General features: G+C 46.4%; 1 protein-coding gene across 2 annotated transcripts in view; it reads left to right on the forward strand.

The window, feature by feature from the left end:
* LOC119442698 (uncharacterized) overlaps positions 1 to 24980 on the forward strand; it is a 40255-nt gene extending 15275 nt beyond the window's left edge. Inside the window, exons 1-2 of one of the 2 annotated variants that reach the window (XM_037707665.2) lie at positions 14686 to 15104; positions 20179 to 24980. In XM_037707665.2, the coding sequence (XP_037563593.1) occupies positions 20253 to 22217 (1965 nt within the window). In that variant the 5' untranslated portion in view covers positions 14686 to 15104; positions 20179 to 20252 and the 3' untranslated portion in view covers positions 22218 to 24980. Of the gene's footprint in view, positions 1 to 14685; positions 15105 to 20178 lie in introns of those variants that run through there. The other variant, XM_049662324.1, reaches the window with a different exon arrangement.
* Positions 24981 to 25292: the final 312 nt, after the last annotated feature.

The raw sequence follows: 25292 nt of genomic DNA on the forward strand, positions 1-25292 counted from the left end.
ACGCCTTTGAAGTTGGACTGGCCTCATGCAACTTCAAAATTAAGCTAATTAAACGTGCTTGAACCACTAAAACGTACTAACATGGTACTCTAAACAGTTATTATCCGCGATTCGTCATTAATCAGCGTAAACTGCTTATACACCAGCCGAAACTTAGTTAAACTTAGTGAAGTGTGCATAAAAGCAGTCTGTGTGAAGCGCACGCGATCATTCGCTTTTACTGCCATAACAATTATATCGACACTCCAGGCGCATTTATGCCGTCGGCGTCGCCGTGAGGTTCCGTATAAAGTTCAAGGGCGATAAAATCGTTGTCACGCACCGTGTGCTGTATGTGCGACTGAAAGCATGCGAGGGTGAGCCGGCGATCGCAGCTCAGTCTCGCGCACACAGGAGATGGAAGCGGAGAGGAAGCGCGCCGTCTTCCGCCGCGCGCAAGGCTCTGGGGGGGGGGGGGGGAGATTAGGGAGGGGGGCAGACGGGTCCTACTCCGGGCGGCCGCACGCCCACGACCGGGCCGCAAGGCTCCAGGAGGAGGGTACGGAGGGGGGTGGGTGCAAGTAGCACGAAGGTCAATTCGCTCGCTGCTGAAGCCACGCTTCCTCACTCCAGCGTTCTGACAGCGAGTTTCCGCGGTTATCGAGTGAGTTGTGTTCATGTTTGCTGGTGCGCGCGTGACACCACGCTTGTTAATTTATTTGGTATGCCTATGTTTACAAGTTTATACGGCCGATAAAACTACTATCCTTACTTGGTACAGCTGTCCACTAATTTGGTATCATAATGATGCTTGGCCTTTCGGGCGAAGCCGCGACGTTTTTTGATTTCGTGAGCGATGCGCAGAATTTTCCAGTTGTCGTTTTGTGGAGTACTTTCTTTCGCTATAGTACAAGGCTCCTCGGACATTTTTGTTACAGCCACACCTATTGCAGCTAGTACTGGTGTCTTACCGCAGTCCTCGTCGCACGAAATTATAAGCTGGCACTTGTTAGCTCGGAACCATTTACACGCTCCACCAAGGAACGAACACTGCCATCTATACCCTTAGCTGTATACACCTACTTTTTGCCAATTTTCTGAACCGGCGGACACGAAATATACGTCGTGCGGGTGGGCGAAAGAGAAAGAGAGAATGATCAGGGAGATTACCGGTTGTATTGGAATCTTACTATAACAGACAAAAAGCACGTTAGCATCACAGGGGAATGATTTTCACTTAACCGAAATAAGCACGCAACAACAGGAGCGCTATACAAGGAAGTAGTATACATTTTGCAGCTCTCCTGTTATTAAGGTGAAAGCCTTATATGTCTTATCGTTCAGTCGACCTTCAAAGTCCTTGAGCAAAAACGCGTCGACGACACGAAAGGTACAAAACTATCATCATCAATGGCTCATACCCCCGTAAGTTGAAGACAATGGAATTAAGGTGGATGATAAAGCGACTTAAGATAGATTATAAAGCGAATTGAGTGGATGACTAAGCGAATTAGGGGGATGACTCAGCGAATTAGACTAATCGAATTAAGAGGATGAGTAAGTGAATTAAAAGGGATGACTAAGTGAAGTAGACTAAAGGAATTAAGGGGGATGAGCACGTCATGTATGCGTCCTTAATGCATCGGCACTTGGGCTTTCGCCTTCAAGTCGTCTTGGGGATAACATAAGAGACCCTGTGATTTTTCGGTTGATTGCAGCTCAACAACGTTCCATTTACCTACCTGCCATCACCCCAATCAGATTTCATTAAACGTGCAGAAAGGCGTTTAGGTTTTGCCAAGACGACAGCGCGAGGATAAAATTCCGACTGTCCACTCGCGTGGCTGGGATTACGAAAGAAAGAAAAAGAAAGAGAGAAAGAAAGGAAGGAAGAAATAGACATTGAACATTGCGCCAGATGTTGGGAGCAAAAATGCTTCTTTGGGGAGGCAAAGAAAAAAAAAAAAGCCTCCGAGGTTTGTGTAGAGGACGCGGTGATGTTATGCGTTTCGTAAGCATTCCGTTTGACCTCACCCCCGAGCGTGCGTGCCCGGAAATAAAATTTACGCTGCCGAATTTGCATTCGACACAAGCGCCTTCTGGCTCAGGTTCAGCAGCATCCTATTTCTTTCCCGTCTGCGAGAAACTTTTAGAGGACCTGCGGCGTTATCTAAGCAGTTTGCGTAACGTGTACTTCAGGGCTCACGACACCCGGCACGCCATCCATTCTGTCAGAGCAATAAGAAGAGAAGAAGAGGGAGAGAAATAAAAAGAGAGAGAGAAAAAAAAATTCAGCGCTCTGTCGCTAGTTTGACCGTGCAGTACGGTAGGAGCTAGAAAGCTTGCTCCTGTTCATCGGATTCTGCACCCATTTATTGTTTGAATTAATGTGGCACACACACACACACACACACACACACACACACACACACACACACACACACACACACACACACACACACACACACACACACACACACACACACACACACACACACACACACACACACACACACACACACACACCACACACCACACACACACACACACACACACACACACACACACACACACACACACACACACACCCACACACACACACACACACACACACACACACACACACACACACACACACACACGCGCGCGCACGCACAAGAAAAATACATGCAACTCTTATAGGCAACGCGCAGCCTCTGACAGCTGAGCCAGCATGTCTTTTTGAGCAGGTAAAAGGATTCGATTCGTAACTCCTCCCGCACCGGCCTCTCTATAGACCTGAATATTACCATATATGTTTGGCTCAATTGTACACGTCTAACTTCTTTCAGTAAACACTCATTATCAAAAGAAAAAAGAATGTCGTACAGTCATTAGAATACGTGTACGCAGTACTTTAGGATGAGAGCAGTGGAATAGTGTCGTATCAAGTGGGTTTTTAGCGTTAAGGGAGCTGTGCGATTTTTCCTTGTGTCGTTTCTGCCACGCGATATACTTTTCGTTTGAATTTACGTTCAAATGTTCCACAAGAAGGCTGGCGACACGAGTCACTGTTAGTCTTCAAATATCTATAATTGATTTGTCCAATCACACCAGAAAAAAATTAAGGGGTTTTACGTGCCAAAATCACCATCTGATTATGAGGCACGCCATAGTGGGGGACTCCGAATTAATATGGACCGCCCGGGGTTCTTTAATGTGTCCCTAAATCTAAGTACACGGGTGTGTTCTGCATTTAGCCTCCATCGAAATGCGGCTGCCATGGTCGGGATTTGATCCCGCGAACTCGTGCTTAGCAACCCAAGACCATAACAATCACATCAGAGGCCGAGTTAGCAGTAATGCTACCTAGTGAGTTCCACTTGTGACTGTAGAGCTCCATTACAGTCAACAATTAAAATGTCTAATTATTACATGAATAACACGCCGTTCAAACACTAACCATATACTTATGCGCGAATAGCTTCGAGAACATGCTTTGCGAATAGTTCACAGCAACAGTATACTTTTTCCTGAACAGGACTTACAATGAAGCGTACGACTGAAGCATCAGCTTATCAGCGGCCGCAGTACAAAACGTTCTTCACATTTTGTGAGACTTTCTGAATGTTCGGCCGTGGCTGATATTTGTGGAAGCACCGGCCGTGGTCGATCGAGAATCGTTAGGCGTGGTCATACCGATCCGTGAACTCGGCTTCTGGCTGGATGATGATGGACCTCGTCGCACCAGCTGTACAAGCAGTATGCCGAACACGATGCTAAGAATTTACCTTCCAGACACCCTGGGATTCAAAGCCGAGGAGAGCGTTAAATTGGTCAGCGGCCGTCGAGATGAGCAAAAGACGTTTAGAGTACTGGTGTAAGAGGGAAGAGATGGAGACGGGGTCGTTACCGGCATAGTTAACTTTACAATATCGATATAGAGGTATTAACGAAGATAAATACTATAAACTATATAGATAGGCAAGAATATTAGACTGTAATATATGTAGTAAAACCTGATTAGTCTAAGAAACCCAGGTGACTATTTGTCGCCGCCCGCTTCAAAGGCAATGACATTAGAAATCATCATCATCAACGAGAAACTGGTTGCGTGCCCGAGAGCTAAGAGGGCTTGCCCACTGTGGGCTACTGATCCATGAACGATCGTTCCATTTAAACAGCATCGATTATGGTAGGGTTAGCAGCGGAAAATAGGCGAGCCCCTCGTGTGCTTCATGGAATAACGTGACCCGTAACTTTCACTCCATTGCTTAGAGTTCGTGAGTGGCATTATACAGAAACAATTGGTGAATGGCTTGAATGCTGAGAAGTGCGTTGTTGCCTGCTTTAGTTCACCACTGCAGGGCCGCCAGCGAATCGGGAATTGTTTTTACGTGCAGACAGACAGTAAGATTTGTCTTGGGCTCTGACTAGATGAAGGCAGACTTTCAGTTACGACAGCCATATGCCCGGTTTTAGGCGTTATACGCAGCACAGCTCCGGGGCAAAGGTGTGCGCTTTTTACTGAATGTACACGATGACACAACCCTGCGTTTTCCTGCTCCTTTACTCCAACGTGCCGAGAATTGTTGCCGACGGACGGCGGTCCCGTTTTGAGTTTTGCGGGTGTCAGGTTAATGCACATCCGGCGATGTGGTCTATTTGGTTAGGGGACTGCAAATGGCGTGTGGGCGCACATCTGCCCACGTTGTATGCGTTTGCTTGCATCTTGCATATCGTTCTGTCCCATCATTTTTCATAGCACGCAGCAAGACGTGTATACGAGAGATGGGCTACCGTTAAAAACTTCATCTCGTTGCTTCTCGGTGCCGTGGCTGGACTTAATATCGCGGAGGAGAGTTGAAAGGTCAGGAGTCACAGGCGCGTATAGGCACGAGCAATGCATGCATGCGAAATGCTGACCGAACTGGTTTACGCTTGATTCTGCAAGCATTGCACGCATCTCTTTGTTCATTCTGCCTGCGTGTGCTGGCGAATTCGATTGGTAATAAATAACATTTCTCGTTATGTTCTTTCATTCGTGTACAGGTAGATAGATGGTTGTAGGAACATAAAGCGTGGTTAGGAAATTTGGTCGTGTCTACTTATCCGGGGGCTTTGTTTCCCATGCGTTAGTGCAAGCTAAAGGAAAAGTTTACACAAAGGACACGAGGATCAACGTGACGTGGTTGCTGCTGGCTAACCTACGAGATGGGTCAAGTTACTACGCGTGGGAAGCCGTTTTTTTTTTTATCTTCTCCGCAGAGCATGGTAATTGGAGGATGGTTCGCGAAGCTCGTATAGTTCCCTTTGGGAGGAGTTGACAAAAAGCCGACTTGTCTTGTTTGTTTGTTTGAAAACGTTTTTATCATGTACTTCTAACCGGATACTTTCGCTCTGGACTATTGGTAATTCGCTGGAAGGGGATAGAAAGGGGGGATGTCAGGCTGACGCACCGAGGTTGGCATCAGCACGATGCTGCGGATCGAGGCTTCTCCGCATTTGCCCTGGTGGTGATAGGGTTGCCGTCTCCTCTGGAATTCCCAGAAGGACACTCATCTGGGATCCCGATATCATGTATTCAAGGGACGAGTTGCGGCCATGTCACACAGCAGATTTTTGGTGGAGTTCGACCCGATCGCATTATGGCCTGAGGTCGATCTCGCGCCGCACCCTCCGCCGTTGCTATACTCTAATTAGGAATGCGACAACCTATACACATCCGTTATGGACTTTCGACGTCCGTGGACTATGTTTCGAATGCAACATTTTTTTTTGGCGGGAGAACATGTGCATTTGCGTCGCGAGGTGTTTTGTTTGGAGTTTCGTGCGAAAGTTAACAATAGTTTTCATAATGTATTTAAAATTAATAATTCAGCGGAAAGAAATTGTAACCGACAGCAAACGGTGACAAAGACTCCTGCATTTTTTTTTCAATTGTTTGAAGCCGCTTTCCGAATGTGATCCACCATGATCGAATAAGGTCTTTTCTGGGATCACTCGTTGATCACTTTAACTTGGAACGATCAACTTGAGATTGGTCACTTGAAGTGTTCATCTTCCCGCTTACTCTTTCTGTCTTGGCAAATCAGTTCTGCAGAAGACCGCGAGGTGGAGGAAGGTCCTCCGCCTTGCTAGAGTTATTTCATGTGGCTTCCTTTAGCATGTGTAGTAACTCTACACCTTGCCGGCTTACGCTGGACTGATTTGCTTTATTCGGTGTCCGTGTGCTTAGAGTTGTCGATTAATTCGGCTCCGCTCCGCGATCTGCTAGCCTCCTGGTTTGCTCAGGTGGCAGAGCGACCATCCCCGGTAGAGCGTTGGTACCGGGTTGGAAACCCGGACCAGGATAAATTTTTCTTCGACCGTAAATGCTTCTTTCTGTGAAACCCGTATTTCTTTTCCTTTGTAGCTGCGTGCTTGAGTTGGGTGGGTGATAATTTTTCTTTTCATTAACTGCTTTGATTCACGGGTGAAAAAAAAATGTGTCCTGCAATGTAGACGAAGAGGGAACTCAAGAGAGATGGGAAGTTAAAATAACTGGTATATATTGCGCTTCGGGGAATCGCAGCAGCAAGGTCACATAATAACATTTATTGACATTTTTTCACTGTTCACCGTGTCTCGTTACAATCGAACGCTACATGTCTGAAAGCAATTACGACTCGCGGATTCGCGGTGTTGGTGTCGATTTAAAGATCGCGTTGAAGCCTTGAGACGAGAAGACGGTCTGAAATGAACGAAAAGAGGTTTGAATAATAATAAAAAAAGGAACGAATGACACTTGGCCCGGGCACAAAAACTGTGAATCCTAAAAAAAAAGAAAAAAAAGAAAGACACCGTGAGTTACAACGAACAATGAATTATGAATTACGCAATATCCCACGAGAGGCTGTTCCACGAAAGACGAAACGCCCAGCGCTCGTATTATATACTTTTCTTGTGCGCGTTTGCACTTTTTCTTTTTGTCCCCTGACAGACGTTTTCGGAGAAGCGCAGTGGCGTGATGCAATGATTATTTCTCGTCTTTACGAAGTTCTTGAGAGATATAAAAGGACCCGCGTAAACACAATGGAAGAATCATATTTTCCCAGTTAGTGCCTCAGTTCTATTGAAGGAATAAAAAAAATGCTTTTTTTCTTATGAAGAAGAAATTCGCGAAGAACTCCGGGACACTTTCATGCCGGAAGACAAACAATATGTGCCCTGTTCCTGCACTCAGGTTTTGTCGCGAACACCCGAAGACCCTTTCTTACTAACGATGGCATTTCTTTTTTTTTTTCAGTTAATTTTTTAAGTTCCCCCTGGACGCACTTCTTTTCTTCAAATTCGTACGCTCTTACGTAAGGAATTGAGCAAGGTCTTCACTCCAAAGTATAGACTCAACATTTATCAGCCCATTTCTTTTCTACATTCGTTCGTCAAGAGAGCGACTTATGCAGAACTGCGTGCTTCTTAGTACAAGTCGTCCTAAATTCACAAAGAGCAAAGATATCTGATTCTCACTTGTTATCAACGCAATAACATCGCCCCTTCTTTTAAAAAAGAAGAAAATAAAAGAGAGGATCCACCTTTATAGGACACTAATTAATTATAAGGCACGATAATGTTTTGGTATTGATATACCTTAGAGTGACAAACGAGTATCTAATTAAATTTGCATAGCTTTTTTATTTTATAAACGTTTGTTGTTCTACTGCGGCCGCATGTGATTATCACGAATTCTTCGGACGACAACAGTTGCACTCGAAAACAGGTTCGATCTTGAAGAATCGACACGCGCATTGTTTCACAAAAGATATAAAGCTAGCACAATCAGAAATCGTAGAATATCTAGCGTAAAATGTCACTCTTTCATCGCACGAAATTAAAGAAAAATAAATAAAATAAAAAAGGAAGGAAGGAAGAAAAGAAAGAAAGAACGAAAGAAAGAAAGGAATAAACGCAGTGCGATCCTGTTCCACTTTCAGGAACATACACGTCGAGGTGGCTTCGCCTTCGGGCACGCACAAACTCATTGGTGAGTATAATACTTCGTGTTCAACGCGCCGCAGATTGCGTTTCTCGGCGTTATCCAGCAATCTCCGATTTCCATCAGAAGTGCTCGGACGCGAGTCACAACCCTTTCTGCGATTGGCTTTGGCTTGGTGTTACCTTCGCCAAAGCGTATTCATTTCTCATCGAAATGGCTGACACTGCTACAAGCGACATTGTGTGTGTGCGAAGAGACCATCGGCCAGCCATTGTGCTGCCGTTCCCAGTTTAATACATTTGGACGGTCGCTCTCCTGTCCAATGTAGACCACTGTCTGTCCAGAGCTGTCCGAAACGCTGACTTCGCCATTCGCCAACCTATACAATTGCGACTAACTGGGGCGAGCGCGTTTGACTGCGGGGTGCTACTTATTCGCTTGCGTATATTTACTAAGGTGTTAGGATGGTGAAATTTCTGAATCGAATCAAGTACAAATGCTAGAAAAAAATATCAGCTACGTATATCGAATCGAATACGGAATATATATATATATATATATATATATATATATATATATATATATACAGGGTGTCCCACGTAACTTTAGCCAAACTTTAAAAATATGCAAATGCCACCTAGCTCAACAGAACCAAGGTAATGCTGTTTGCGGTAGCTTAGAGATAATCATATTATTTTTTGCATTCCGCCTAATTAGATAATTAGTCACAATTAATTAATCAACTTATCAATTATTATAATTAGATGAAAAGTGTCAATGAGAAAATTGTAGAGCACTATGAGAAACTCCCGATACAGCTTTCTGTTGCTCAATGCGTGCAACATAAAAGTGTTTTTCCGAGCGTGAAAGATGCCCGCGAATACACGCAAAGTGCCTCGAGCGGCCAGTCGCGCGGCAATTTTGCGTGCCTTCGCGGGCTTCTGATTTCTTTATTTCTAAACAAAAGGAAACCTAATGGTAGGATGTAATCCGTCTAGTAAAATACACCTGTTTACATTATTCGATGTATGCCCGTAATGCCGGTCACAACTGGACGTCTGGTCAACTAATTAGTATACAGATGTTAAACTGCTTTGAATTATCGGATCCACCATGACTGCGACAGCAATGAAGGAAGGGGACAGCTTATCCCTAGATACGCGTAGAGTGTTGTCTTCATCGAAGGAGTGAAACATGGTACTACAGCTCCGCACGTTGTTTTCATCACAACAACAACAACAACAACAACAACAACAACAACAACAACAACAACAACAACAACAACAACAACAACAACAACAACAACAACAACAACAACAACAACAACAACAACAACAACAACAACAACAACAACAACAACAACAACAACAACAATAATAATAATAATAATAATAATAATAATAATAATAATAATAATAATAATAATAATAATAATAATAATAATAATCAGCCTATATTCATGTCCACTGCAGGACGAATGCCTCTCCCTGCGATCTCTAATTACCCCTGTCTTGCGCTAGCTGATTCCAACTTGCGCCTACAAATTTCCTAACTCATCACCCCACCTAATGGTCCACCGGTTATTCATCCTACGCATTACATGGCCTGACCAGCTCCATTTTTTTCTCTTAATGTCAACTAGAATATCGGCTATCCCCGTTTGCTCTCTGATCCACATTGTTTTAAACGGGTGCAAATGTGGCGACACTTTTTTAAAATAATAAATTGCTTTGCATATTCGAGAGAGATAGAGAGAGAGAGAGATAGAGAGGGAGAGAGAGAATGTTTATTGAGAGGAAAAATGAAGTGGCAACAAACACTTATAACAGGCTGCCTAAAAGTGAGGCATCCGCATTGAATGGCTCGAAATTATTGAGCGGAAGTGACCTTCCCTTTGCGTTCGTTCAGGAACTGATGATATCGCCTCGTCCTCTCCACAATCACTCTCTCTCTCTCTCTGCGCAACAACCCCGGCTCTTCTGCAGCGCAAATCACTCGGAACATTCCTCGCCTTGCTCTGATCTCTCGCCCGCTACCGATTCCGCGTGTGATGTCAGTTCGGTTCGAATGCGAGCATAATGGCTTTGCGCCGCAGGACGCGTTTGACGGCTTTCTGACTTCTATTTAAGTTATAAAAAGTGGCTCTCGAACTTGCTCAAGGTCACGAACCTTATGCAAAATATCGGTCACGCGCGCTTACCAACGGAGCTAAATTTATATATCGACCCCGCTCGACGACTGCTTGTGTCCTTACTTCGAAAACAATTTGTTAGCCCGAAGCGGCTGAACGATTGCTAAACCAATGCATCTTTTTTCCATCTGCTGGAAATTGCAAGACGATCTGGTGCCTTTCGATCGAGTTTGGTTGGGCCAAAAGGGATAAGGCGTTGTAGTCGCTTCATAATGTTCAGCGCAAACAAAGCGTTCATTACTAATACTGAGCACCAGCTCGTGGTGGCTCAGTGGCAGTGGCTATTGGCTACCGAGGGCGATGTCTAGGGTTCGGTTCCCTGCCGCATTCCAATGTAAAAAAAAAAAAAAAAAGAAGAAGAACGCTCGTGCACCAATGGTACTATACATTCGACTGGTTCCTATCACGTGATAGGAACCAGTCGAATGTATAGTATTTCTTACACCGTACGGTGTAAGAAATACACTTCAGGTATTGACACTCGTCGCCCGCCACGGCGGAGAGTACGGGCAGATTGTGCTCGCTGTAGCCACGCCCCATCGGCCCCTGAGCCGCAGCGTAGTAACCACGTGATCGAGTTTCTGTCGGATCGTGGTCGCGTTCCCAGATTGAAGCTTGGGGGGCGGCGGCGCGCTGAATGAACCAGGGGCTAACGTGTTCTGAACGCTCGATTTCGACCAGCCGAATGCAACCAGCACCGCGAGAGCGCTCGAAAGCGACCAGTCCAATGTGCCACTAGATTTAAGTGCACGTTAAAGGAATATACTAGAGATAACGATAAGCTGAGCTGTGTTACCTTCTCAGCCAATCTTGCTTGGAGAAGAGGCTCTACTGGCAACAAAAGACGCGACTAGAAAAAGTGGGTGGAGGCGCCGAGTTCCCGCACTAGTTCGCCGTGCCGACATGTATTTAGACGGCGGATACTGTGGCAGAGTTGTTTATTTTATGATTTTCTCGGTGAAGAATCGACTGTAAAGAAAGACCACACTTAGCAGGATTCGAAAACTCTTTACTGTGTCACAGTGGCCTAAATACTAGGAAAGACTTTGTAATCCTTGATATAAAAAGTTACAAAGAGGGATAAGGTGCCTCAGAAAGGCTGGCCTCCCTACGTTTCGATAGGTGGGCCTATCTTTGTCAAAGGCGCCTTTGACAAGGATAAGCCCACCTATCGAAATGTAGGCAGGTCAGCCTTTCTGAGGCATCCGATCCCTGTTTGTAACTTTTATGTCAGTGTGTGCTACTCCATCTGTCGGCCCCAGTCATAATATTGGAATCCTTGAGTCAACGTCTGTGACTATTAGTGTAATAACTCACGCGTCAGCGAACTCACCGCTCATTTTCCTTCTTTCCTTCCCTCCTCTCTCTCCCTGTCATCTTTGTGTTCCCTTTTCCCATTTCCCCGGTGTAGGGTAGCCAACCGGACGTTATTCTGGTTAACCTCCCTGCCTTCTGCCTTTCTCTTTCCTCCTCCCTTCCCCCTTGATGTCACGCTGACGTTCGGACACGAAACTTAAAAACAAAAAACAAAAAAGAAAGGGTGAAAGTATATTCTTTGTTCAACTCCTTCCCGCGAAATTTACGAAAATTGAATTTCGAAGCAATACTTTATCAGTATAAACTGATCTGTAGTGTTTCTCTTTGTTGCCCCTTTAACTCCTTCAGGCGCTGTGTGCACACTTGTGCATGTCAAGATAGCGCATCAAAAGCAGAATCGCTGATGAGAAATGATATTTAAAACATGTCGCATACACCCTGAAACACTTCTGATTGAACCTGTGCTACAAGTTTCAATAGTACGTGCAAAGCGTATTGGTTAAAACGAGTTGGAAGGTAGACTGCCGGCTGTTTGCTTTCGGTGTCGGCATGTTAATTGTCGTGTCACTTTCTTTCATTGCATTTAGGCGAAGCATTCTTCGCGAACACTCCCGCATTGTCCTGATTGTGACTGCTGGGTGCTGCCGCTGTCTTGCTGAATAGCCGAATGCCTGCCGGAATTATAACGTTCTTTTTCAAACAGCACACAGGAACCCTTGCTTTGAAACCTTGGCTGGCAGAAATAGCACGTGTATTTCGATTGTGCCAACGCCAACGACAGCTCTTTGTGATGATCGGCGCGTGTGTCACATTGCGGACTATTATAGCACCTGTACGCGAGAGCACATGCATGCGCGCAAGTTTCATGACAAATGTCAAAGACGAATTAATTGAAATGAGCAAATTTATAGCATTTGATTATTCGCTCATGAAAGCTTCGCTCCCGCATTGGCTCTAACGTGCGCGTTGGACGCGCATATTTCTTTCTTCTTCTTTAGATAGGTATGGCTATAGCTGCGGCTACGTGGCAAGCACTTTCCTTGGCCACACAGACACCATAGCGCTTGTTTTTCTTTTGTGCTGCTTTTTTTCTTGCTTTAAGCAAGGTCAGTGTGGACAGTGACGTCAGCGCGAACGTGAATTACAAGAACAATGACCACCGCGTTGCGGTATCAATACGATTTGCCTCTTCGAAGCTCCTTCCGACGGCGTCCTTCTCCCGTGGCTCAATTGCGCGCGACGTAATTTGGCGGCAAATATTTCAGTCCTATCGTCGTCGACTCTACCAACCAGTACACATGTGATGAAAGCCAATATTGCGCGAAACCGTGCGTTTCCGGCTGTCTTCGTGCGCCGACTTCGGACAAGAGTCGTACGTCAGCCGCGTCAATAACGGACGTGCGCCGAAAGGAAATGTCTCCGTTAGATGTACTGACTGGCTTGGCGAACGACGTAGAGAAGAAAAAGGTCAGCTCAACCTTAACAAGGACCATTCTACGCATCGCACAACGCTGCGCGGAACCTCTGCAGTAGAGGAGCCAAGGTCCCGGGACGCTGCAACGCGTAACACCATGGATGCACTTCACTAACGTCTCGCATTCAAGAGCGCGTGAGACATTAACGTGTCGGAATGGCCATTTTAAGCAATATTTTCCACGGAATCACAGCACATCCGAAACCCATCAGTGAACATCAACACTCCGTTGTACGGACTCGTGTAAATGGTCACGACGATCGTAAAGTGACCACTACGGAGGCAGCGGCTGACTTCCCCAAGCCTCTGTGGTGTGCGTGTGTTAGTTACTACCGACGAATGTATCAAGTACATTCACGAACGCAGAAACGCCTTTTATGTGGTACAGTATAAGTAAGCCTCCTTAGCTTTTTTTTTTTGTATAAAGGAAAAATAGTAAAGTATGCCTCTTTAGAGCCGGTTACGCCAAATCCTCAAATACACAACTCAGGGAATAAAAAAAAAAATAAAAAAATAAAAATGAATATAAATCTAACACAACCAACACTAAGACTATAGTCAAAAGCACACGGATATATACCGTCATCACGGGTGTCAGCATAGCAAGATAGTTTTCACTCGACGTCATGGAGGCAGCTCCCACCGTTCTAGTACCTAAAGATGGCGGCTACGATGACGTCAGTGCACCGTATTATCACGCGCGCACTGTTTCACTTTTTGATGGCGACTGTTTTTCACAGGTTTATCACTGCTATCGCTTTGACGTTCGACGCAAGACGCGCCTGTCGTGCTGTCATGTTTCTTGATTACGCCGCTTTTCGACCTGCTGGTACCTAAAGAAGGCGTCCGCGATGACGTATGTGCAAACTATCTAATCGCGGCACATTCAAATGGGAAGGAGCCCGAACACGCTTTTTTTTTTTTTTTTTACGAGACTCTTCTTAGGCTGACGCGCACCTATGACACGTCCGCACCGCTGTATGCACACCTTCGTGCTTCAGTATTGGAAGTCTCTGGTACTTGCATTGCGACACGATCCGGTGAGGCTTGTCCTGTCTTTTTTTTTTTTCCTTTCTACATTCAGAAGAGGCAGAGTTTTACTATAAAGGAGGCACAAAAGGCCGGGCATCCGGTATTGACAGCATGTCCAGCAGTTGAGGCGACAAAAAAAAAAAAAAAAAAAAAAAAGAACGCACGTGTCTCGAGGTGGCGGCCGCGGGACATCGATGAATGATGTTGCCGATGGCGAGCTCGCGTGACGCCGCTCTCGCGCGAGCGCTCGCGTGGAACAACCGCTGACAAAACAGGGCACTGTGACATCCGTCCGGTAGTACACGAGAGAGGACGCGCGATCGGCCTTCACTGCGAGCGGCGCGCGAAAGTGCGCGCCTTTTCTTTTTTCGCGCGCATTCTTAGGTCGACCGCGCCGCAATACGCGCGAACTTAATAAAGCGCACGCAGGAAATTGCGGCAGCGCGAGCGTCACGAGGGAGAGGGGACCGTTTAAATGGAAACTGGATATAGGAGTTTGCCTGGCAGAAAGCCTATAACATGCAGGAGAGGAGAGAAGTGGTATGGAAAGGAGGGGGAGGGGGGGATGGACAGATAAAAGCATTAGGTAAGTATGTGTTGCGATTGGCCGTTCCCTTCTGCCATCCAGGGTCACTCCTGGCCCTGGGCGAGCTCAAAACAAGCCGAAACAAAGAGGGAGAGAGCGAACGAAGGAGAGACAAATATTTCGACGTGTGCGCGGTGGTGGCGAGCCGCACGCAGACTGTTTGAAAAAACCGGTCTCCGAGGGCTACTCGAGCGAAGGATTGTGTCGGTCTCCGAGACGCTCGCTTTCCCTTTTACCGACGACGGCGCCTCGAGAGGGGAGAGTTCTGCGAGGGGGTGTCGCTCGCGTCACATCAGCCGGCAAATCTCGCTTTTCGTATATTTGGCTCGGGTGCAGGGGAAGAAGAAGGCCGGGCGGGCGCCCCAGAGAAGAAGGGTGCCGCATGTTCGGTGACTGTACGCTCTTTCGAATGCATGCGCGTCGGTTGAGAAACGGAAAAAACCGCGAGGACATCCCCGGTCATCGAAAGCGTACGCTCGTAATTTTGGGATCGCCATCGAGCAGCCTTCGTCTGTGGTTTGACTCTGCGAGGCCGACCATTCGTCACGCGAGACGTCGCTCTCAGTGCGAGGTGAGAAGGCGTGCCTGTTTGCCTGCACTTGACCTCTTAGCGCGAGTGCTATTTAACTATAGTGTCCCATTACGTTTACTGTACCTCTTGTAGCCTGAATTGGTTGGCCGTTGTACTGCACGTGATGCTGTGCCGTGATAGTGTGTGGTGATCGTGACCGACTGCGATCGTGTGTCTGCTGCGCTGTCTACCTCTGTCTCTACTTCTTATCTTTCTACATTTCCCTCCCCCTTTCTCCAGTGTAGGGTAGCAAACCGGATTTTTCGTTCTCGTTAACCTCACCGCACTTATTCTTTGTTCCGTTTCTCTCTCTTAATGCATCCCTTTCAACGGGTTACCGTGCTTGATTTATCTTCTTCGAGATGAGATCGACCTTCGTCCGCGGCAGAAGCGTACGTGGTTGCGAGCTTGGTGCCACGGCGCGACCGTTAGCGGTGATCGTTACAAGCATGCTATGATTAGATCAAGCATGGTGGCTGCACCGTGCGATTTGAAGTTGTAAGCCATTAATTGAATTCTTCGAGAATGCATCAGCTCGACACATGCATGCACTCTACAGAGAGTAGCGTATAGCTCAAGACTCAGAATTTGCTTACAGCTATGCCGCAGAAAAAGGGGGGCGGAGGGGGGTGAGGGGGGGGGGAGGGAGGGTTGGAGAAGTATGGCGAGTACTAGGTTAAAGGCGCTACGAAGGTGCGTTTAACTTTTCTACGAGGCACATGTCATTCGTGTATCATTTCATTTCGTACCGCATTTACCTGGAGTGGTATGCTAGGCTTAATTGCCGCCATGTAAACCTCTCCAACCTTCATTAAAAGCCCCCCCCCCCCCCCCCCCCTTACTCTGTTTTTATAATCTGGCAGCAATATATCTTTTGCTCATAAACTTGTACCTTCCCGACTAACCCCGCACTACACATCATACCTGTGCTCCACCACTTTAATATCGTGTCAAATTTGGTCGAGCAAACTAAACTGTTGGCATGACGACCGGCGACATGACAGAAGCCTGCTCGAGTGGAAACTTCCATGAAAGTTGACATAGCTGTAAGCGACAAAAAGGTATGTGATAGTGGGATAGGCTACAGCGAGAGCGAAACAAGATGAAGAACGACACACTTTCACGCTCCATCGCTCGTAAGTGGACGTTTGACAAGGGTGTAGTTCAGGTTATGGCGCTTAGCTTCTTCGTGGTCACGGCTTGTTTATAACTAAGTACTGGTCAGCGGTGAACTATACACACTCTCATGTAATGAAGCGAAAGATATGTTCTTACAATATTTATATACTCTTTTCCTGTTCTGCTTTCAATTTAGGCTGATGGTGCATGTAACTTTTGCCAACGCAGTTACGGCACGTAAGGGGAACCCCCGAAGATTAGTTATAAGCGGTAGCCTAGTGCAAGGAAAGAGTAGCGTAATAGTTTACTGTACTGACATAGCCCGCGGGCATAAAGTTTACGACACCCGACACAAAATTGCGCGTCCACCGCTCCTAGCAAGTAAGTATCGTGAAAACCCGCGAAGCGGTGAAAACTTTCCGCGCTTGGAAAATGTGCCTTCCGGCCTAACGGTATCAAAAACCTACAAAACGAACAACTTAAGCCAACCCAGTGAACAAACTTTTTTGGAGTTCATGAAAAATTTGTTTTGAGATTCTTTATTAGTTTCGTAGTTTTCTTTAGAGGAGACCATAATGGGCGTTGTAGAGGGGGATCATTGCAATTATAGCGTTGCGCTAACAGTTTGTAGTGCGTATACGCCTTGCCGGCGAGTGAAACATTTGCCAGGGCTTCCAAACAGGGGAAAAAAAAAAGCTTAACTTCGGCACTACCGCCATCGGATGTTTGCGCAGAAGTTATTAGGTTAATATATTTATTCGACCTTTCCGAGCTTTGATTTGTCGATTAATCATAACCACGCATAGTCACCTGCAATCTGCTAGAATCGTCATCATCATTATCAGCCTACATTTATGCCCTCTGCTAGAATACTGGACCCGAATTCACAAAAACTTCTTACGCTAGAATGTTTCGTAAGAATTTCAGCCAATCAGGATGCAAGACATATCATTATCGAAGGCGGCCAGCCAATGGCAAAGCGAACTTACGAAGGAAAAGCTTTGTGAATCCGGCCCCTGGTGTTGCCGAGCGAACAAACGGCGGCTGTCACGTAAGGCTGGTGGTCGCGGGTTCGATCCGCAGGTCTTTACAAATTCTCCAACTGCGAAGTTTGCTTTTCGAAGCAACCAAGATACTCAAACGCCTCAGGTTGTACGGTACGGCTTCTCCTCCTCACTGTTGTTTTGCCGATGGCTATGTTTTTCTGACGTGTCTATGACGGTTATATTGTGTTTGCCACTTTCTGTAATCATTACGAAAGGCTCTGTATCGGTCGCGTAGCAGTCAACGTTCCAATAGCTCCTCGAGCTACGTTTCTGGCGTATGAACGACTAGCTGCGTACGCAATTAGAGTAATTATTTTGGTCGTTACGTCTTAAGTACGAATGAGGCATCATCCTCCTTGTCTACACACAACGTTCGCTCTTACACCTGTGAGGAGTAGGAGGCTAGAGACACGCTCTCCAGGCCGACCTCTCCTCCTTTCTCGTCATTAAACTCTACTGCTCCTTGTGCTTGCGGAAGAATAACGGGAGACCATGTGCACGTAGAGGGATCATATTCTATGCTGTTTCTGAGCGACCGCTCAAGTGATTAAGCCTGTTGACTGGAAGCGTGCTCAGTGGAGAGAGCCAATCAGAAACCCAGTTGCGAGAAATTTAAAAAAAGAATAGAAAAGGCGGGCATTGACGCAACGGCACACCCTCTCCTGAATTTTTAACTAGCTAAAAGAGAGCGTTCGACGGCTCGTCCGTCTTTTGATAACCTCGAACGTTTCTCGACATCGGTACGGCTACGTAACATTGCCTTCCGTTTTCCTTATCTCTCATTCTTTGAACCTGTTTCATAATAAAGAGTAAACAGCAAGCAACGTGAAAGGACGCACGTAGACCAGGGAAACTGGGGAGGTTTATTCCGTGACGTTAGATAATTATATACGTAACTAAGGGAAGGCTAACGTCGATGATGCAATAAGTGAGGGGCCTAATATAGAATCTGTGATGTGGTTTTAATATAGCGTTGTAGCGGCGCAATGTCCAGGCACTTGTGATCAAAATAACTTGAAGCGCCTACAGGGAAGGGTATACGATATACTAGCTATAACGCGTTTTGCGAGAGATAATGTAAGTGCGCGCCGTTGTGTCTTTTCTATCTCTGAGCGGTCCGGGAGCATAGAACAAATCGTTTTTTTTTTCTTGTCGTGCGGAATAGTCGTCAACAAACAAACAAACAAACAAACAAACAAACAAACAAACAAACAAACAAACAAACAAACAAACAAACAAACAAACAAACAAACAAACAAACAAACAAACAAACAAACAAACAAACAAACAAACAAACAAACAAACAAACAAACAAACAAACAAACAACAAACAAACAAACAAACAAACAAACAAACAAACAAACAAACAAACAAACAAACAAACAAACAAACAAACAAACAAACAAACAAACAACAAACAAACAAACAAACAACAAACAAACAAACAAACAAACAAACAAACAAACAAACAAACAAACAAACAAACAACAAACAAACAAACAAACAAACAAACAAACAAACAAACAACAAACAAACAAACAAACAAACAAACAAACAAACAAACAAACAACAAACAAACAAACAAACAAACAAACAAACAAACAAACAAACAAACAAACAAACAAACAAACAAACAAACAAACAAACAACAAACAAACAAACAAACAAACAAACAAACAAACAAACAAACAAACAAACAAACAAACAAACAAACAAACAAACAAACAAACAAACAAACAAACAAACAAACAAACAAACAAACAAACAAACAAACAAACAAACAAACAAACAAACAAACCACTTTCCCGGTGGACAAACAAACAAGCAAGCAAGCAAGCAAGCAAGCAAGCAACCAACTTGGTCTAGCGTGCTTTGGTTTGTTCGAATTTGAAGTTATATTGATAAAACATGGCAATTACCAACTTTTTAAAAATTAACGTGCAAAACAATCCGCTAATTGACTCGCCATGGAGTTGAAATTACACCGGAAAAGTAGAACCTGCATTCATTGTTATAATATGACTGTTCGTTAGGCTGTATGGCAAATGCGCAGGAAAGAGAGAGAGAGAGAGAGAGAAAGAGCGAAGTGTACTAACTGCTCAAAGTACAAATGCTGTATAAACTAAATGTCGAACATTGCAATTATGTATCGCTTGCACGCACGAGACAGGAGTCTTTCTGCCAATCGTGAGGCGCAAACGAGGTTGTGAATTGATGTTACTGCCGACCCTAAGCGATGAAAATGGCTCATTCTGACTTTACGACGTCGGAGTGTGTTTTCTTGTCTCGAAAGGCATAAAACTATCAAAATTTCTCTTGTAAGCACTTCCTTTACGTAAGTGCTCTTGCTGAGCATAAGAACATAGCGGTAAATTTATTGCGCTACAAGAAGCATCCTTCGTTGCTTGTGAACGTGACAAACAAGGTGCGCGCTCTTGGAATCTCGTAAATTTTGTTCTGGAGAAAGAAAGTAGAAACGCACAGACTTCGGTAAAAGTGCAAGAGCCGTCGTCGTTTCCATGGCCGAAGCGTATAATAGCTCCTATATACGGTCACCGCAGCCTCGGCTTGGTAGCTAGAATAATTAAAGTCCAGTATGGCAGTGCCGGTTCTCGTCTGCACAGAGGTTACCTTTACACTTTTGTCACTGACTTTACATGCACCAAAGCGAGTCACTCACGACGTTCGCACCGTGGAATAAACCCTGGCCACACAATCGCCCACTTTTCCCGAGTGTGAACGATTGCGCGGCGGAAAGTCCGCGGCTTCATTACTCGGAACCGGGCGTGGAAAAGTTGTCGAGGTAGTGTATGCGGGGCGTATTACGTGTGCGTGTGCGCGCCTCTGCTGCATGCCTGCATAAGGACTGCTGACCACTGCTCTCGCTCTCTTTTCCCATGTTTACGCAGGCAGAGGGCCTCGGAATGGAACCGCGAAGTGTCACCTGACAAAATAATCCTCTCTCCGGATCGCGCCACAAGCAATGAAGACGCTGCTGACTCTTCTGCTGCTTCTGTGGACAGCCGTGCTGCGCGGCAGCACGTTTGCCTTTCACGTGGACTGTAACGTCACGCTTCCGTGGACCGCGAAGGCCGAAGAACACGATGACGTCCCCAGAGATCTATTCGAGGAGCTACTTCGCTGCCCTGCTGGACTCAACGGCTGCGCTTCGTCGCCCGTCGAGTGCGCGCTGAACCTGTTCGCGGTGACGTGCTCGTGCGCGACCAACTGCGAGGCGTACGGCGACTGCTGCTGGGAGGCGGGTTCGACTCTCGCTCGACCTAGCGCAGCCGCATGCGTGACGCTAAACGTCAAAGGCCTCTACGACAAGGACATCTACGTGGTGACGGGATGCAACCGCGAGTGGCCCCGGGACCAGGTGCGAGATGCGTGCGAAAACGTCGACACGTACAACGACACGTTTTACGCGATTCCCGTGACGAGTGAGCGGAACGTGACGTACCTGAATGCCTTCTGTGCGCTCTGCAATTACGACTTGGACAGCACGACCACGTTTTGGAACTCGACCGGCGCGAGCCAGAGGTCGGTGACGCACGCCATACCGAGGTTCGTTGAGAGAAACGGCGAGCATTTGCTTAGGCCATGTGCGCGTGGTATCCAGATTAACGAGACGTGTCCCCAAGGTTCCGATTCAGAACACAGCCGCAAGTGTGCGACGTACTTCGCGCCCGTGAAGCACAAAGGCAATGAGTCGGAAGTCGTGTACAAGAATGTCTACTGCGCGCTGTGCCATGGTGTCGAGGCAACGCTGCTGGAGTGCGCGCCGGCGGAAGTGGTGCCGGACTTACGAGACAGACCTCGGTTGAGGTCCTTCCTCGGTCCAAACCTGGTGTCCCTCTTCAAACCGGTGGTCACCAGCGATTCTTGTTTCTCCTGGCACGGTGACAAATGTTACATCAGAGCTCCCGACTACCGCTACGCCAACGTGACGGCCCAGAACGAGACAATGGCTAATTTGGAAACCAACGCGACGTCGCCAGCGCGCCGGAGATGGTACGGAGTGCAAAACTACCTCACCATCGTCTGCCTCAGCCTCTCCCTCGCGTGCCTGCTCCTGAAGGGTGTGGTGTACGTTCTATACAGGCACTCGCGGTCGTTCTCGTCCAAATGCACCCTTTGTCTCTCGGTGACCTTGTTCTGGAGCCAGTTGATCTTCCTTTTAGCGAACAGCTTCAAGGTCCCCGCGCCGTTCTGCGCAGTGCTGGCCCTGGTCCTGCACTACGGGTTTCTCTCCACGTTCTTCTGGACAAGCGTTCTGTCGTTTGACATATGGAAGAACGTCGCCGCTGTGGTGCACCTACCGTCAGGGCGCCACGGATGCGGATTCTTCGCCTACTGTCTCATCGCCTGGGGAGGACCGTCGGTCATCGCCGGCCTCAGCGCTGTGCTCAACTGGACAGTGCGGTCCACTTTCCCGCTGTCTCCGCGATACGGCCACTTCGGCTGCTGGATCGGCAGCACAGGGGCGCAGGCAGTGTTCTTCCTGCTTCCCATGATGCTGTTGCTTCTACTGGACTTGTGTCTTTACGCGCACATCGTGATTCACATCCGCCACACGTCGAGCCAGACCGCGGGATTCGACTTCAAGGGAGGCGGACAGCGATCCCACATGGCGCTGTTCGTCAAGCTGGCGTTAATCATGGGCACCACGTGGCTTACGGGATTCGTGGGAGCCTTCGTCGACGTCCTCGCTGTGGACATCATCGTGATCGTTCTGGTGGGACTACAAGGCGTGTACTTGTTCTTCGGATTCAGGGATTATCGTCACTTCCTGCCTAAGCGTTTCTTCCGGAAGGATCTGGAACGGACCACCAGCGCCTCCAGCGGCAACACGGTGCTGGCGGCGAGCGTCGCGAGGGACCCTAACGGAAGTGTTCACGAACTCCACCGGAAGCGCAGTTTTGACATCATCGAGAGACCAAAGTGACCCCTTCCTCACTTTATCAGAGTGCTTCCTTTCTAAACTCACGTGAGACGTGAATGCGTGTGCGTGTGTATTTTGTGTTATTTATTTTTCCTAACTCTGACAAAGAACAAGAAGCTGCAAAGGTTCGTAAGCACAAACAAGACGGACATCATTTAGTCTGCTGTGCGTAGTGCTGTTGTGCAACTTTGAACACTCATGCCGTTCCTTTGACCCCCTGCTTCCGCTTTTTCAATTGGCAGCCCGATTACTTTCTGATGGTGCTTGCCAAGAACGCAGGGAGGTTGCTCATCACTTTGTCTTCACGTCAATCCGAGTGTACATTTCTCGCTTTCATTTTTTCCGGCTGCTCGTAAAATAACACCATGCAACACTTTTCGTTGCGGCCATCTTTTAGACTAAAAGTGAGATATAAAATTGCGAACAGTTGAAATTATGTTTGCGGTACTGAACATAAGGAAAATACTGTTGCTGAAGTTATCACGTGATAGATGATGATGCTATGAAAAAGTTGCGAGCTATCATGGCGAGCTAGCAGTTTAACAGGTAAGCACCGTGTACTTAATTATGTTGCCTGAACTACCTTTTTAGGCAGTCAAGTATTTTGACAGTGCACATGTATGAATGATGTTAATGGTAGTAGTGTCATCAGCGGTATTACGGGCAAATGAATTGCGACCAAGGCACAGTTGAGCCAAGAATCAGGGCTAAGTTACACACAGTCGCGCGCTTGGCATTTCTACCAGGTCTTACCTTAAGCTTGGTGCTTTTTTATGCCTCTGTATTCAGTAATTGTGTGCCCGCAGAGATAATTAAAGTATTAGAGCACATCTGAATCATTGTTTGTAATAGCATTATAGTCATATAAAGCCAACATGCAATAAAGAAAAGGAATGCATAGAGAAAATTATTTGTTACTTTAATTGAAATGTACAAATGATATAGTAAAGGGAATTGAACGTCGGTGAAAAAACAAATTGCCCCAGGTGGGATCCGAACCCACGTCTTCGCATTACGCATGCGACGCTTTTACCAATTGAGCTACCACGGCGCCGTTTTACCGTCTACTTTCTTCTTATTAGTACACTAATACGTGTACTACATCTATCTCTGGGAGCGTTAGCTAGAGCCACAACTCACGACCATGGCGGCAGGTGTAGAAATTCCTTGATACCGCAGGCGTCATGTTGTACGTCAGCTTGGGAGAAGGCAACTGGCCAATAAGCCCCGTGCGCTACCTGAAGACGTAGGCTACCTCATATGCTACCTCGTATACCAACCGTTATTTGCATTCATTTGACCTTTCTATGCAACAGTGACTGTTACATTGACTTCTCGAAGTGAAGAAGAACTACACTCTAAAAAAAGTTTACAGCCTTTGGGTCGTATCTTGTCCCCAAACGATAATCCTCATCTGCCTTGCTTGCGTTTCCTTTCTTTAAAACCCAGCGCTCGCTACTTTCCTGCCGAGAATGCTGTGTAACGCTGATAACGCGCAAGCCTTTCGTGACTAGGAAGTACCGGGCTCGCAGCGTTAAAAAAGGAAATGCGCACAAGACAGATGACGATTATTGTTTGCGAACAAGATATACGACCCAAAGGGTGTAAACTTTTTTAGTCTTTACCTTGTCGCTTACGCGTGGCATTCACCAACGTATACTCATTATTGATGAGAATGAACGATAATGCCGATCGCAATGCCTGCGGTTGCGAAGAAACTGCTGAACGCCTTCTATGCTATAGTCCGTCCTTCAAAGATGAGACTTGCCCTTCGCATCGCTTTAAACTAGCTAGACGGATGACCTTTATCACTGAACAACGTTTCAATATTAGCCATGGTTTCGCTATCACAGCTGGTGAAGGCCAGAGAATAGCTGCTGCGATTCCCGAAGGCAACCTGACTGAGCGATCGTCTGTGACACAGCGCTCCCGTTACGTCGGCGACGCAAGTGCACATCAATACTTAACTTTCTCTCCTTCTCTTAACTTTTGCACTTAAATTGCCACTCCAGGCGAATTTTCGCCGTCGCTGCCGTCGTGATGTTCGGGATATCTATGTAAATGAATAAACTTAAATAAATTTGTTTGATAGCAGGATTCGAACACAGTACCTATAGCACACAGGCCCGATACTGTGACCAATAGGCCTTCCTACCTTGCCATCCCTTTCAATGCTACGCCTTTCGGGTGAAATTGCCATTTGTTTTCTTCTCTTTCTAATTCCCACAGTGCAAGGCAGCCAACCGGCCTCAGCCGTGGCTAACCTCCTTGTCTTTGATTGATCGTTTTCTCTCTCTATCGCTCTCTCTTCAATGCACTCCTGACCACCGAAAGGCTTGAGAGTATATGTTGTGGCATTGCGCTCCGAAGCTTTACCTGTCTCACAGCGGACGCCATGGGGAAGGGGGTCCGGGGTAATTTTCGCTCCCTGAGCTTCTCACAGCAATACAGTACATGAGCCTATTTGTATTCCGTCGTCATAGTAGTTATGCGACCTCGTGCGCGGCAACAACAATATAGGCATTCATGGAGCCACCACGATGCACTGTAGTCGGAACACGGTAGCTGGGACGAAATTAGATTTCCTTGTAGACGACTAATTGTTCCTAAAATGAAAGCACGCAATCTGCACACGTCATGAGTCCAGCACAGCGCCTTCGAAGCTCATGCGTAACAGGAATGAAAAAAAAAAATCTTTTAGCAATTTTAATTTCTTGTTAAAATGCTTGTATATGGTCCGGAAGCTGCCTGAAGATATAGTGACAAGCTCTAGTCACACTCCTTATAGTTCACCAATACTGATTGACTTCGAGCTCAAAAAAAAAAAAAAGGGGGGGGGGTATGCTTTCAGCACTTGATAACATATAGTCTGTACAGACCTTATCTGTAATTATGTAATTGTCCGTGGACAGACAACAGTAAGTTATTTCTAAGAAATCGGCTCTGATACATATTGGTGCTAGATTTATACACATCACGAACGGAAAGGAATCGTTAATTTTTTGCCTCGTTGTACTTCTATAACCGTACGGTTCAGAGCCAGAAGAGCTGCTCGCATTACCGCGGCGCTGCAGCCTT

The sequence above is a fragment of the Dermacentor silvarum genome, chromosome 2 (genome assembly GCF_013339745.2).
Source record: "Dermacentor silvarum isolate Dsil-2018 chromosome 2, BIME_Dsil_1.4, whole genome shotgun sequence".
Lineage (NCBI taxonomy): Eukaryota > Metazoa > Arthropoda > Arachnida > Ixodida > Ixodidae > Dermacentor > Dermacentor silvarum.